The sequence below is a fragment of the Nesoenas mayeri genome (assembly GCF_963082525.1).
Source record: "Nesoenas mayeri genome assembly, chromosome: 1".
Classification (NCBI taxonomy): domain Eukaryota; kingdom Metazoa; phylum Chordata; class Aves; order Columbiformes; family Columbidae; genus Nesoenas; species Nesoenas mayeri.
Genome location: NC_137541.1, coordinates 79,632,250 through 79,649,181, shown reverse-complemented (window position 1 = coordinate 79,649,181; position 16,932 = coordinate 79,632,250). Strand labels below are relative to the sequence as shown.

Sequence of the window (16,932 nt, the reverse complement as noted above, 5' to 3'; positions counted from 1 at the left end):
CTAATTCAATGCGATAGGGCAAAGTTAGAAAAAAGCAAATGGAATTGCATTCCTACGGTTCCCACCTTTAGCTAAACAGGCAGTTATTTCTATTCCCTTGCTAATTACAAAGTAGCTATAAAGAGTGCTAATCCTCAGCTGAAAAAAAAGTTGGGTTTTTTTTGTTTGTTTGGTTGTTTTTTTTAAAGAGAAATAATAAAAAGGGAAAAATGAAGGGGATGTAGGGGGGAGCATCTACCATTCCTATTTTCTTGTATAAACGCACTATATTTATACCTTAGCCACAGCTGACAAACAAGCACAGAGGTTAAGGAATTTGATTAATACAGTATGCAAAAGAATGTAATTTATTTTCATTTTCTTGAAAGATGATTTTTTTTTTTGGCAGTATAATGCTTAATTTAATGCATAGCATGCTCACTTTTACCTCAAAACCTAAGTTAATATATGTAACATCTTAACACCCAAAGAGACATGCAGTAAAACATAAATTATCATCTAGACTCTCCTTGCAGACACTCACAGATAAATATCATAGAATTATTAATAAAAAGGATATAACATGTGAAGAAAAAGAAGAAAATTCTGGTTTAGCTGTTGGAAGTTGTTTATATATGTGCTTTTGCTACACTGCTTCGTAAGATAAAATAATGTTTTGTTTAGTCTTAGGGATAGGAGTAACGCAAAAAAAGGTTCAAAACTTTAAAATGTTGTATTATTGTTCCTAGTAGACTTTTTCTTATTATTCAATTTTAAAAAATAATAATTTAAAGGAAATAATGAATTATTATAAATTGAGATATTTGGGATAAGATACACCTATATAAGAGAAAGTTATATTTATAATTATTTAGGGCCTAATTGTAACTAATTACAAAAGTAAATTGATGAAAATACTATTCCCCTTAGCTATTCTATATCAGTATTACTGGGTTCCAGGATGTAAAATTACTAGGATGTTTAGACTAAGGAGAAGGTTAGATAATGTAAAATAGAAGTGATGCCACTGAGGGAAAAATATGTAACTTATATAACACAAAATACCGTAGGAAGAAAAAACCTCTTGTATCTGTATAGTCTTCACAAAGCCTTGAATGCAACAGTCTCTGCAAACATACATACCCATTTGACATCCCACATTCCAGAACTCCTGAGGATTATAATTTGAAGAGTTCGTTCTTGTTCCTTTGGGGTAGATTCTTGTAAGGAATCTTGAAGTGTGTGAAATAAACTCCCGAGCTGAAAAAAATAGAATGATAAAACCTCTGTGAGAAAAAAGTGATCATATCTGAAAAAAATAATAATAAAAATATAATAATCTGATCCAAGTATTTTTATATGATCAGTGAATCATATAAATGTATTTATATTTTAGGACATTTATATCCATTTTAAAATTAGTATATCAGCCATTTTGAGATATTGCTGATATCCCATTTTAAAACCTTAAAATGTGTATTTAGTGTATATTTGAATGTGATAGTATTTCTGTCTATAGTGTAGACATTTGATAAAGGTTCAATAACCAAGGATCATTCCTTCATGGAAATATTCTGTTTCTTCACCTCTTTGTTAGGTGACTTTTATACTAAAGCCCACTGTCTTCTCATGGAAAACTGGAAATGCACAAAACAGGGAACTGAAAGCCCAATAGGAAAATAAGTCATCCCAAGATGATCTTAGCATGATTGCTGTTTTGAGGTTTAAATAACATGACTGAATAATCTCTCAATAAGTGAACAGCACATTTCTAAAAGACATCTAATTGATTTCTTTATAATCTTCAGAAGATGCTAAGTATTCAAGTGAGTTGATTTTCTTCCTCCTAGCAGTGTTCCCTCCCACAAAGGCATAAACTAAACAGATGTGCAAAACTTCAAATGACTTCTATCTACACTATTCCTGTTTCATAATTAAACAGAAAGCTTTACATTTCCAGGATCATCACTCTGATCCTTTCCATTCTCATCCTTCCCCCACGCCCTGCGTGGGCGGACAACTGGAGTTAAACAACAAAGGCTGCATTGCATTGGCTGCACCAAACGGAGATGCTGCAGCACAGAATGAGTTTTGAGTAATCCAGCCTGGTTGGTATGAAATATCTGGTCAGATGGGACAAACTGCCTGCCATGGAGTTTATTTATTCCATCCATGTGGATTCTCTTATCTGCAGTTATCATCAAAACCAATGGTACTGCATGCCCAAATCCCGTGAGTACTACAGACCATATATGGGGAGGGTGAAATCTATTCCACATATTTTCAAGTATTGACTGAACTTCCAAATTATTTGATGCAGAAAATAATGAACCAAAATGTATTAATGCATTTTGTATATTATGTTAATATTTGTCCTCCTAATACTACATGAAATTAAAACAAAGCTGGGTTTCAATTTTCCTCACAGAAACAACTGAAATACAAAAAGGCAGTGCAAATGACAAGATATTTCTAAACCAATATAATAAAACCAACTGCATAAAATTATTTCTAAACCCAAATAAAACTATTTCTAAAATAATGTAATAAAACCAACCAAAATAAATTGTATAGCATGTGTTTCATAAAATTTTAACCCTTCCAGTGCCTAAGCAGTGAACCATAGCGCCGTTGTAACTTTTATCTGATTAAATAAAAAGAAATTACCTGAATTTTTTATAAATTTTCGTGCTCGAACCTCTCCAATTGAATTATTTTCATAGCACTTCTGATTTTCTAGAGAATGCTCGAAGCTCACAAACTTCTGCGATTTGGTATAAATCACAAGGTCCGACAACGCAAGGGCAAGTTTTTTCTTCTTCATCTAATAATCATAATATTAAAAAAATGGAAGAATAACAAACTTACAATAACATTTGTTTCAGTATTATTATTAACAATTCAGAAAAAACCTGTCATTTTGGATAAAGCATGTCATTTCCCATAAAGCATGGGAAAATGTGTCACAATTAATGAATATCTGAGCTTAAGATATGACTTGATAGTGAGAGTTAATCCAGTCAGAGGCAATTAAGGTTATTGTCTCTATGTTCATCATAGCAGATGTAGTGTAAATGGAGACATGTTTCCAATGATTCCTAGCACAGTGTTCTGTTCGACAGCTTTGTCATTTCCCTGCTTCTGAGACTGGTATGTAAACTAACATGATTTTTAATGGCTCTTAACATTACTTATATAAAATATATGTTAATACAAAAAAGAGCAGCAGGATCTATACATGAATGGCAAAAACTCTACAACAAAATGTAAGAATAGGAGGAGAATATTTTACCGTGCCAAGCAAATCAATCATATGTATATTCCTCCAAATATTTCTCTGAAGTTAGGAAAACTCTGTTCTTAATGAAGATGGGAAGTTCTTTGGCCAAAGTTTTTCTTTAGCCTTACTCCATTACCAAAGCAAGCAAAAGCGAAGGCTGCTATACAAGAAGTAACTCAAATTTTATGAGGTTCTTATCTCTTAAACTGAAATACTATGTGACCTCTTCCGTTTATTTGAACTTGTGAGCTAATCAGTGGTAGTAACCAGCAAAGAGCTGGTAGTACTAATAATGTTTACATTTTGTAAAGCTTTTGAAGACCAATTAATTCTCCTCTGATGAAATAACAGGGATTTCCTGCTTGTGGCTCTTAAACTACGCAAAGTTCAAGTGCATTAATTATTCTGGAGCTATGTGCCATATGGAGCACCAGGAGCCTACTGGCACAGAACTCCAAAATAATGGAACTCTCAGGATGTGGAAGGCGGTGACACAGCTTAAGACATCTTAAGACAACATCACCAAGGTATCTTGGGTGTGGATTCAAATCCTCTCCTACCCCCACAACAGAGCACTAGTGGGACCCTGGAAACCATTGTCTCTTCTGCATTTGAAACATTACCAGACATCTGTTGTTGCTACTGTTAATTAAGATATATGTGGTATATATTCTGGTCTGTAACATGATGTTACAAATATATATGACCCTATTATCTGGAAATTTGGTATTCCCTGCTCAAGGAAGTCTCCATCCTTTCTCAGAATTTTTCTTTACTATGTCTCTATATCAGACGGAAAGAAAAAGAAAAGATCTTGACCTTCAGATCTGTTAGAGAAAAGAAATACAGAGGAAGAGACACTGGCTCTCAGGGAAACCAGTGACACCTGAGGAGCAATGCCAGTCTATTGGCATTCACATAATCAGAGCATAATGTGCAAAAGTGACTGGATACTGGGTGCTTCCTGCCTGCTGAATAAATTTGAAATAAGCAGTTTGAATCATGATGGAGGAAGAAATTTCTGTGGCAGAGAATTACTACTTGATAAAAAAAATAAGTTAAATTTGAGTATTAAAAAGTAAATTGCATCCAATTTTTATGGTCTCAGAAATAGTATTTAATGTTGTCTCTACATGATAAATGTAGACCTTTTCTATTATAAATGCTTAAAAATGTTTTAGCACAACCAGAACCTTACACCTAATGTCACGTCTAAATCCAGAACAGAAGAAACTAGGGGAATGGGAACTCCTCAAAATTTCCATGGCAGACTGGTGGACTGCAGGAAGAAGTATTTGTCTCTGTCCTTCATTCTTTTTCATCAGGGACTGCTATGAAAGTTCTCCACACGTAATTCCAGGAGTTTCTTGAGTCCAACAAAGCAGTCAAGCAACTTTATACTAGATCTATTGTGGTATTGAGCACCTGGGACAAGCACAAGTTTTGGAAGTGAAAAATGCAGGTGCAGTTCAGAATGGGAGTGCAGGGAAAGGCTGCCTTTTAGTTGGCTACTAAAATATGCTCCAGTTTGGCTTGTCTTTTAAGAATCAGGAATACTCTGAAACCTTGAGCTAAAAAATATTATTTCAAAATATATTGCTCTAAGTTTTTTTAAAGCCTTACCTTTTAAATTTAGTCTCTATTATAATATAATAAATTCCTTCTCTTTTTAAGAAAATGCTGGGCTGGCATACATCTATATGTTTTCTAAATTCAGTTGAGATAAAAATTACCTTTGCTTTTTTTCGAGGTAGGGGCGAAGATCTACGGTCACTTTTTCTTTTTGAGGAATCACTCTTTGAGCAAAGAGGGGCCGTTTCATCAGTCTCATCTTCATCAGACAGATTTTCAGAATCAGTAATTTCTACTGTCTCACCCCGACGGTCAAGATTTCTCCTGAGCATACCTTCCTCAATTGTTCCAACTTTTTTATTTTTAATTAGAATTTTGAATTTTAATGCCTGTACAAAAGAGGTTAAACAGTAATGACTAAAATGATGTATGGTCTAATGGCAGGTTTTCATATGCAGATATTGTTTAACCCACATTCAAAGCTGTTTATTTAATACAATGAAGTGAGGAGGTGAGGAGGCAGAAGTCAAAAGCAAGTAAAACAAACAGAACCTGGAGATCAAAGCACAAAACAGAATATGAATATTTAAGCCCATGCCAGGAAAAAAGGCTCTCCACCAGACAGAAAAACAGATACTGAAACTGTGGGCAAGATTAAGGTAAAAAGTTAAGTGTTAGAGGTGATGGAAAGGTAAGACATAGAAAGTAAATTTTTGTACTATGCATTAATCCATTTTTATAGATTTAAAGATATGTATCTGATATTAATTGGATTTTTTTTTGTTATCATTGCAGCTCCTGGAAATTTCTTACATTATTCGATTAGTGCATTGTGCACATCTATCTAGTGTACCAAATAAAAATTTTCCTTGTTATGTCATTACACAGTGGATCCTCACGCTGATCTTACTTGGTCAGGGAACGTAACAGAGTTTGAAAATTTATTGCCTAAGCAGTTTCTCTGTTTTTAAATGGGCATGTTTCAACTTCCAAAATAAAAACTGTAGGAAAAAAATCATTAAAGGTTATAATTTCTAATCAGGCAGCTTTCATCTATGAGCCTGGATCCTATGAGTATAAATTTCACTTAGATTTATGAAATAATATTAATAGTAAAACAGTTATTATAAAGCAGACATTCATCTCTGTACACAGGAACTTACAGTGAGCAACAGGACTTGCTTATGTTCTTGGATAAAGTGATCCACAAAAATATTGCTTAAAGTTTTATATGCACTAGTGAAAAGGAAGGCTATACTTCGGGAAAGTTACAGAAACAAGGAACAAATATTTATACATTAAATAAAAGATAACTGAAATATTGTATTTTAAGGTATCCATTAAGTAAATATGAAAAGCATGGATGACAGAAACATATATATATACCCAAATATTTATAACAGAAATTAGAGCCAAAGGCAAAGAAATAGACATTTAATTTATTTACATTGCAATCTCTATTGCTGATAATCCACTTACCACTTCAGATCTTGTACTAGTACTTTGTCAGTGTACCAGTGGAACAAGATATCCTATACTTAATATCTATCAATGCCACAGTAGTGTAAGATTTGATTAGTCTCTCTGCTCTGGTGATTCAGAATAAGGATGCCCTTTAACATTTCCTTCATTTCTTATTGATGCACTCATTTTTTTTTCCCTGTGGTATTTTTAGGAGGGTTTTGATGTGAGTAATGCTACTCATATTTTAAAGAGTTCTGAATTTTCCTCTGCATCTTTGTATTTCCCAATATTTAAAAGGAATTCTATTCACATTTTGTCATCTATTTTGTTATTAATAGGTGAGATTTAATTCCACAAGTTAAATTTAAAAAAAAAAAATCTGTTATACAAGGGAAGGAAAACCTTTCTATGAATATTTCAGCTGCCTGTGCCGAAACCTGCTTTAGGTTAAAAAAAAAACATAATCTGTGTCACCATATAAAAATAGGCCATGATGTTTTAAGTTAGATAGTTTCTAAAATTCTGTTTAGAAACTCTTAACAAAAATGTAAATACCCTGAAGTAGGACAAATATTTTTTCTTATAAAGATAACATATTAAAATCAAACTCTCTTTTCAGAAACAGTTACAGAAAATACTGTAGCAAAAATAAATTTTGCCATTTTTTGGCCAGAAGCAGATTCTAATAAACTTAAGCCAAATCACTGAAACTGAACTGTGAATTGAAAAATATATACCATGGATTTTAAGTCTGAGCTTCAAAAAAACTGATGACAAATGTATGGTTACAAAATCAGGGACTATGTGAAATTTGAGTTCTTTAATTAGTAATCAGCAGTGTCAAGCACATGGCATCTTTCTGTACAAATCTCTATATCTTTTAAGCAGATAATGACCTGAGAGTTTGAACATTCACTATAACTTATCTTTTGTAGTTTAAGTATAAAATAGAAAATATTTTAAAAATACATGTTTACTACGTACTTATATATAAACTGTAAGCATAATTAAAAAAAAAAAAAAGAGAGAATAAATATGTGAAATAATAATTGATCTTTCCTAGAGCATGATAGGACTGGCATAAGTGAAAACCTCCAAGTACTATCAATTGGAACAGATATTTAAATAATTAAATGCACAAAACTTGGTTATTGTACTAAATAGGTATTCTGGTTACTATGCTGTACAAAACAGCTTCAGAACAGCTGAAGTAATACAAAGCTGTAAGACAAAATCACAAACACTTTGGAAAGGATCAGGCAAACCCACCTCCTGATCTCTGCAATTAATGAAAAAAGGAAAAAAAATCAGTCCTCAGAAATGTAGAGAATAAACCCTGGATTTGGGTCATGAGTATGAAAAATACAATATCTTCCTTTATTTGAACTTAGCATGTTTTTCTCTCTTCTCCTCTCCTGACCAACTGTAGGTGCTTAGTAAGAGCAACATAAAATCCTGAAAATATTGCTAACTAACAAGGTTGAAATTGGCTTAAAGTTTTACATATTTTTTATTTCAAGAATTATGTTACTGTCTTAAATATTGATATAGGGTTAAGATGTGACACTTTCTGAGAAGTGTAACATGAAGGAAGTTTTTGAGTCATTGACCAAATTTATGTTGAATGAAAATGACTGGACACTTCTGTAAAGTGCAACTGTTAAAAAAACCCCAACACCAGCATTCTTCAATGATTCAAGAAGAGAAACATGCTTAGTGAAAGTGTGTAGGGATGTCTTTGTGGCAGCCTTATAAATCACAGTTATTGAGATATTTCAAATCAATACTACCAGTAATGTCTGAGCTCTAGTTAGATGGATATTAATTATACCAGAGCCACCTTTTTAGCTATCTCATAACAACCTTTCATATGATACAGTCACCTAGTGAGAAGTCCCCTACATTGAAAATTCCAGTTCTGTGTTGTGCTTTGCAGTAGACACAAAATATATGAGAGAATCTTTCTAAATGTCCTTTTATTAAAAACAAATCTTTTAAAATCAGAAAACATGCCTAAAGATAGAAATTGGGAGGGGCGACACTGGCAGTCTAATTTTCTGGATGAAGTGAAAACCTGACACAATCCTGGGTTAAAGTGTATGTGTTCTAAGAAACATTCTGTCCTTAAAAACCATTTTACAATGTATTATTTCTCATTTGTCTACTTGAAAGAGTGCCACTCAGGAAACAAACTTCGAAGACAGAGAGAGTATCAGTTTGCTGATGGCTCAGAGGCTTGACCTATTATAACCGTTGGCAGTAATTTTAGATCCCATTGAAAAACAGGACCCCTAGCTGGCGATGCCTCACCCTATTTTACATGAGGACTCCATCAGATGTAAGAGAAATATGAAAACACATACAGACTTTCCCAACCATGGTATCAAAAAGACATCTGACAGTAGTCTTGGAAAAAGGTTCAGTGCAAATTATTTTCCATTTCTTAGACACTTTTAAGTCAAAAAAAATGGGATGTAAATGACCTGCAAAGCTCTTGCAAATCACTGTTAAACAACCTGCTGCTTCTCATTCAAGAATGAACAACAACTCAGAGAGTAACAAGGACCAGCAGCTACACAAGGTGACCTAGGAACTGAGGGTGACGTCAGGCATGTGGTAATGCCCTTACCAACTAGGGCAACAATAAAACAAGTAGAGCAGGTCTGGTGATGGTAGGCAAGTTTCGGGAAGCAGCCCAGTGACTGACAGACAAGTCACAAGGCAGGTCCAAAGTCAAACCAGGAAGACATATCATCTAAGTACAGAATGGCTCAGTTTGGAAGGAACCCCTGGAAACTATTTAGTCTGACCGTCTTGGTCAAAGCAGGGTCAGTAAGAGTTACAGCTGTGTTCAGTCAGGTTTTAAGTATCTCCGGGATAGAGACTCCATAATATCTCTGGGCAACCTGCTCCAGTGCCCAACTATCCTCACAGTGACAATTTTTTTTCTCATGTTTAAATGGAATTTCTTGTGTTCCAGTTTGTTCCCCACTGCCTCTAGCAATTTCACTGTGCACCACTGAGAAAAGCCTGAGCCAAATCTAAAGAATTCAGAAATTTTATTACAAACAATATTGACTTTCTTGGTTTTGAGGTAATCACCAAGTCATGCTACATTTTGAACAACTTCCCATTTTTTAAAGAATAGATGCTAGATGTAGATTGAAATGCAAAATAGTGAACTGGAAATGGTTTTGACTCGCTATGGAGCAAATATATTTCTGATGTAAAGACTCGATCAAGACATTTGCATATGTGACTTGTAGGTCAAAAAATAGGAATGAATCTCATCACTGAAGCAACAGAATTATATATGCTCAAACAGTCTTGATCTTCAGTTTCTGAGTGCCCTACTTTTTCAATGACAAGAAAATAAGACTGTAAAACCCTATACAAAGGTATGGGTGATGAAATTTTGAAGATGGTAAGACTGAAAGTTGAATCATGCAGCCACAGCTTCATCAGACTATTACCTTTTTGTCAGACAGTACAGACAGCTATAAGTACCTGTTTGTCAGAGATTATAGACAGCCAGGTATGACCAAGTTTTGAAAGTTTCTCAGTGAGAAGGGTCTTCAGAGAGAATGGAAGAAACTGCAGTAGCAACATGAATCTCTTAGATGTCCACTCAGATGTTACATCTAGATGTTAGAGACTGTTGTACTTGATTCATCCAGACTGATGCATTCACGGAAAACCATGTCTATTCTGGGAAAACAGTGACTGCATATGGAAAGCTCCTTTGTATACTGAGTAGATACAGGTGAAGAAAAAGGTGGAGTCGTAGCTACAGGGTTTGTTGGTTTTCCCCCTAATATACTAGTAGGATTTAAAATTCCCAGATAGCATAAATTTCTACCAGAGACTTTCTATGAATCTTTCTCAAAGACATTATTAAATAGATCCTTTAATTTAGATAACATAGCTTTAATAACTATGGGGAAAACTTGGAGATCATGGCCAGAAATGCTTCTAAACCACCACAACTTAGTAATTGATCTTGCAGCTGTGTGGTAAACATTGAAGATGACTTGCAAAATAACAATAGTTGCCACTTCACTGTCAGTTAACAATACATTAATATGTCTTTCCAATTTTGTGATAGGAAACCTGCAAATAATGTAAAATTCCGAAGTACTTCATGTATATACCACGACAGCAGTGTAAGATAGCTTGATGTACTATGATGAAAAATAATTGAGGAACACACCTTCATCAAAAGCATCAATGCATTTACATTCTTTTTTTATATGTTACATCTGACATGTTTTTCTTTCAGTAGCTGTCAAACCTATTAGAGAGGAGGGATTCAGCAGGGTAAGAAAAAATTGATCTCACTTCTAGGATTTCCTAAATTCATCTACAAATTGCTGCACAAGATACCACATTCTGTTCACTTTTTATCCGTGTAATCCAGGAGGGCCAGTGCAATTGGCAGAGATCTCTGTTGCCAGTCAGTGATGCCAAATATAATTTAATGACACATCTGTTTCAAAGGACCTGATACTCCAGGGAATATTAAAGAAGTTAATGAAATCTCTTTGGAATCACCATAGTGGCCAAGACTGCAAGGAGAGGATTGTAGTGGTTTGGTGGCTCTGGGTGACAAAATTTCTGCGTGGCAAGGAGGTAAGAGGATAGATACGGTCAAAGAGATCGGTGAAGCTGACAAAGGTATAGTGCAAAACCTACTTAGAAAATAAGTAGAAGATAAATCAGACCACAGAGGAGATCTCCAAACCTCCAAGATCTAAACAAGAACCTGTAATTGGCAAATGTTTCTATGAAGTGTTTGGAGAAATTACATGATATTCCACTTCATGTACAGATAAGGGCACCATATGATTCAGATCTTGAAGAACATTGAGAAGTGGATATTAAATGGAAGCCTTTCATGAGCTGCATGTACTTTTTCACAGGAGGAGCAAAACTAGGAACAATAGCAGCTGTCAGATGAGAAAGATTTCCCACTCAAGAAACATAATGTTTCAGTCTCATGACAGAGAGAGGCTGGAGGTTGAAGGTTCTTGCCAAAGAGCTCTGAGAGAAAAGGGAAGGAGGACTGAAAGCCTAGCAAGGAATGCAACAGCACAGGTTATGAACACAAGAGGTGACAACTAATTGATCAATACCTTGTTGTGATGCAGATGATCAGAGGACATGAGGGACAGAAGTATACCTGCCGCATTTATAGGCATGTAATGCATGTGTAGAAATAAAGAGGTTTGTGCTGTGTCCTATTAGAATATTTTCTAACAGGGCATAGTATAAAAAAAGTCTTTGTGGTTATTGTTAATTTCAAGAAAGAGTGAAAGTCTCTATACCTTTTCAATTCCTCCCATTTTCCTTGCCAAGATCAAACCAGAAGGAAGGAGGGTGGAACTCAATTCAGTGTCAGTGAATATAACACAAGAAGGTAAACAAGATTGAAGGGAAAATTGAGGTAAAACACTGTATATCCAGATGCCTTAATTTTTAAACTAAGAGTAATTAAATTCATATATATATATAAATTCATACATATATACACACAGACATAGTAAAGTGACTGAAGTATATTCACCTTAATACTGAACTACTTTAGTGTGACACTCATGTTAATTTATAATTAAGATAAAAAAATATTTAGCATATAAGCAATTCACCACTTATTTTTATTTTGCTTTAATATAAGACAGCATAACATCTCAAAAAAAAAAAAAAACCAAAAAACAAAAAAACCCACAACACTGAAGAAATAATCATTCAAAATTAATATTTATACAGACTTTAAAAGCATATCCAATAAACACGCTAAAGAAAAAGCTAACATACGTAAGTCTGTGGGAACTGGTGAGATGCATTGCAGAGTCCCAAAGACACTGATATAGTTGCCAAGACACTCTCCATGATATTTGAGAAGTCCTGGCAGTCAGGTGAAATCCCTGTTGACTGGAAAAAGGGAAACATCGCACCCATTTTTAAAAAACAGTAGAAAGGAGAACCCCATGAACTACTGTACTGTCAGCCCCACCTCTGTGCCAGGGAAGATCATGGAACAGATCCTCTTAGAACCTATGCTAAAGCACAGGGAGGTGATTTGAGGCAGCCAGCATAGAGAGGAGAGGAGAGGAGAGGAGAGGAGAGGAGAGGAGAGGAGAGGAGAGGAGAGGAGAGGAGAGGAGAGGAGAGGAGAGGAGAGGAGAGGAGAGGAGAGGAGAGGAGAGAAGAGAAGAGAAGAGAAGAGAAGAGAAGAGAAGAGAAGAGAAGAGAAGAGAAGAGAAGAGAAGAGAGAGGAGAGAGAGAGAGGAGAGGAGAGAAGAGAAGAGAAGAGAAGAGACGAGAAGAGAAGAGACGAGAAGAGAAGAGAAGAGAAGAGAAGAGAAGAGAAGAGAAGAGAAGAGAAGAGAAGAGAAGAGAAGAGAAGAGAAGAGAGAGGAGAGGAGAGGAGAGGAGAGAAGAGAAGAGGAGAAGAGAAGAGGAGAAGAGAAGAGAAGAGAAGAGAAGAGAAGAGAAGAGAAGAGAAGAGAAGAGAAGAGAAGAGAAGAGAAGAGAAGAGAAGAGAAGAGAAGAGAAGAGAAGAGAAGAGGAGAAGAGAAGAGAAAGAAAAGAGAAGAGAGAAGAGAAGAGAAGAGAAGAGAAGAGAAGAGAGAGAAGAGAGAGGAGAGAAGAGAAGAGGAGAGAAGAGAAGAGACGAGAAGAGAAGAGAAGAGAAGAGAAGAGGAAGAGAAGAGAAGAGAAGAGAAGAGAAGAGAAGAGACGAGAAGAGACGAGAAGAGACGAGAAGAGAAGAGAAGAGAAGAGAAGAGAAGGAAGAGAAGAGAAGAGAAGAGAAGAGAAGAGAAGAGAAGAGAAGAGAAGAGAAGAGAAGAGAAGAGAGAGAAGAGAAGAGAAGAGAAGAGAAGAGAAGAGAAGAGAAGAGGAGAAGAGAAGAGAAGAGAGAGAGAGAAGAGAAGAGAAGAGAAGAGAAGAGAAGAGTAGAGAAGAGAAGAGAAGAGAAGAGAGAAGAGAAGAGAAGAGAAGAGAAGAGAAAAGAGAAGAGAAGAGAAGAGAAGAGAAGAGAAGAGAAGAGAGAGAAGAGAAGAGAAGAGAAGAGAAGAGAAGAGAAGAGAAGAGAAGAGAAGAGAAGAGAAGAGAGAGAGAGAAGAGAAGGCTCTGGAGAGACCTTATTGTGATCTTTCAGTACTTAGAAAGGACCTATAAGAAAGATGGGGACAGACTTTTCAGCAGGCCTGTTGTGATATGAGACAGGTTTTAAAGTAAAGGTTAGACATAATGAATTTTTTTTCAATGAGGGTGGTAAAATACTGGAACCAGATTGGTCAGAGAGGTGGTAGATGCCCCATCCCTGGAGACATTCAAGATCAGGCTGGAGAGGACTCTGAGCAAACCTGATCTAGTTGAAGATGCCCCTGCTCGTTGCAAGGGGGTTGGACTAGATGACCTTTGAAGGTCCCTTCCAATACAAAACTATTCTATGATGCTATTATTATGTGAGTCTAAAAATAAAGAATAGTATGATCTAATAATAAAGAAGTAATGTAGGTTGACCACAGAACGTGCTGAACAGGACTCTACTAACAAAACTTCAGATCTATTAGTGGGCTAAATTGTAATTTCTTTTAAAAATGTTACTTGCTTTAAATATTTTCTCATTCTTATTTTTTTAAATTTCAATATTCAATGAAAGAAACAGGTTCACAAATACAGACGAGTTACATTGGAAAGTTTCAAAAGAGAAAACTGATTGCAAAGCTTTCCCTTTTTGTTGTGTGTGAATATAATAGAGATAGATACATGTGTCTGATAAGAGTTTTGCTATCACAGTATCACAGTATCACAGTATGTTTGGGATTGGAAGGGACCTCAAAAGATCATCTAGTCCAATCCCCCTGCTGGAGCAGGAACGTCTAGGTGAGGTTGCACAGGAACATATCCAGGTGGGTTTTGAATGTCTCCAGAGAAGGAGACTCCACAACCTCCCTGGGCAGCCTGTTCCAGTGTTCTGTCACCCTCACTGAGAAGAAGTTTTTTCTCAAATTTATGTGGAACCTCTTGTGTTCCAGCTTGATCCTATTACCTCTTGTCCTATCATTGTTTGCCACCGAGAAGAGCCTAGCTCCATCCTCGTGGCTCTCACCCTTTATATATTTATAAACATTAATAAGGTCACCCCTCCGTCTCCTCCAAACTAAAGAGACCCAGCTGCCTCAGCCTTTCTTCATAAGGGAGGTGCTCCACTCCCTTAATCATCTTTGTTGCCCTACGCTGGACCCTCTCAGCAGTTCCCTGTCCTTCTTGAACTGAGGGGCCCAGAACTGGACACAATATTCCAAATGTGGTCTCATGAGGGCAGAGTAGAGGGGAAGGAGGACCTCTCTTGATCTACTAACCACCCCACTTGTAATACATCCCAGGATGCCATTGGCTTTCCTGGCCACAAGAGCACAGTGCTGGCTAGTTGAAGTACTCATGTAGGAGGTACACCAATTCCCTTAAGTGCGTTATTCATGGCTAATTTTTTTAAAAATGAGTTATTAGGCTATCAGTTGCATCAGCCTCTATGCAAGTGTATTTACTGTGCTTGAGCCACATCAATGAACACTTATCATTCTGTGGAACCAATCTCATATCTGGGCAATTACAATGAACATTAACCATCCTGACACTGTATTTTCTTGGACTTTTATTAGAAACCAGAGGCTGTCATGTTTAAAGAACAATGCTTTTATGTTGTTACTGATATTAACACCTCTGATACCATTTTCTTCATGGGATGGCTTTACCAGTTGGGTTCCTGTAGAACCATACAAGAGGCAGTAGCTTCTTCCCTAGTCTTGTTATTGCTCCTGTCTTGGAAAATGTGGAACAGTATATTATGTATGTGGCAACTATTTTTTTTTTTTTTATACGGAGAACCCTTCTTACCAACAGCATTTAAAATTCATCATTTATGGTTCTGTAACATCTATTTGCCGTACTTAAGTAAAGCAGGCTTAAGATTAAGTTCAGCATATGGCTCACTCAAATGATAATCAATTTACCCAGGCCTTGAATATGCACCAGGTTCCAAGGTTTAAGGATGTGATGCCACTAAACTCCTTTTGAACATGGACCAAAAGTGGTTCTTAAAGAAGATGCTAGCCAAAAGTCAAGCTTACTACTCTATTTGCGAATTTAATCATAACTACATATTTCTATCACAAAATAAAATCCTATTGATTTTTGTTACGTATTTGATCAGAGCAGCTAGGAGAAATGGAAATTATCCTAATCCTTGTTCATTCTCAACATAATGATTTATTAAATTCAGATTTTTGTAGATCATCTGAGGGCAGTGGTATTATTTAGGTAACTCTTACATAATACACAGATGTAGAATACATTTCACATAACTTTAAAAGATTAAAAGTTCTGTAAAATGAATCTCACCTGAACCACATACATTTAAGTGAGGAATAGATATGGAATCCACCAATGCATTTCCTGGCAAACAATTCTACAGAGCTGACTTATGAAAACTCCAAGCTATGGAAATATGAATTCCATATCATAGGAAACATACAGTAAGGGACAAATCTCATAGAAAGCAGTATTTTTAAGTAGTGATATTTCTAAGTATGAGACTCCATGATTCAGATGCAGTACACTGATTTTGTGCTTGCTACAGAGAACATATGATCCTTCGACATCTGTTAGACCAAATGCAGCTATGCTATGAGAAGCTTTAAAACAAACCCTGACGTTTAATACAGTTTATCTGTTTTTTACTTTACAGAACAGTTTTCAGGTTTGCAAAGTGATAATGGAGAGTGTGATATAAAAATACAATGCTACAATGTAAAAAAATACATTGGCTTATTGAGAAATTTATTTAGATAGATATTAGATATATTTACAACATTGCTATGAAAATATAACAGTTATACTGTAGCAAGACTTTTGGAGACACCACTTCCAAATTTTTTTTCCATGATAACTCCTTTAAAAAAAGACATCTGTGTGTTGTCCTTCCTTATGACAGTGTTTCCTACCCACATTTTTATTTGCATTGTTCCTTTTTTGATTACTGAAAAAAAAGGTATAAAATATATCTGATATATCACTGATAGCAGTGATAAGCTTAAGTACCTATTTAGTATGTATGCATGCATTTGTGTTATAAGAGATTAACAAAAAAATCTTTTGTCCTTGAAAGAAAATTATGTGCAAAGACTGGAACAATGGAATTTATTTGTTGTAGTTTCCAATAAAATTTTCAACACTCATCTAATTGCCTTTTCTGACTTCATATCCCAGGGGTTTCAAGCCACCAGCTGACAAACACTGAGAAAGAAAGAATGTTTTTGCAGTAACAGAACTTGATGAAATAGTTCCATCAACATTGTTTTTGACAAAACAAACAAACAAACAAACAAACAAACAAATATATATATTCTGGTTTCCATTTCAATAACGCTTAAATTTCAGGAAATTCTTTCAATCTAAGGAACAAAAAATAAATTAGCAGAAAAAAAAGACACCATAATATGTTTAAAGAAAATATTTTAAAATTTTGTTTCAAAGCACAATGTTGTTTAAAAATTTATATTTTGTTTCTTCTTTTAAAACTAAAACACAGGAAGTCTCATTTCAGAGAAAAGGGAAGAGGCAAACTT

The 16,932-nt window shown here is 35.4% G+C and overlaps 1 protein-coding gene across 1 annotated transcript in view; it reads right to left on the bottom strand.

Moving 5' to 3' along the window:
- PLCZ1 (phospholipase C zeta 1) overlaps positions 1–16,932 on the bottom strand; it is a gene marked incomplete at both ends in the record, with an annotated part of 53,579 nt that overhangs the window by 18,389 nt on the left and 18,258 nt on the right. The window contains 3 exons of the mRNA XM_080343908.1: positions 1,123–1,239; positions 2,647–2,803; positions 4,993–5,220. Of these exons, the coding sequence (XP_080200034.1) occupies positions 1,123–1,239; positions 2,647–2,803; positions 4,993–5,220 (502 nt within the window). The remainder of the gene's footprint in view (positions 1–1,122; positions 1,240–2,646; positions 2,804–4,992; positions 5,221–16,932) is intronic.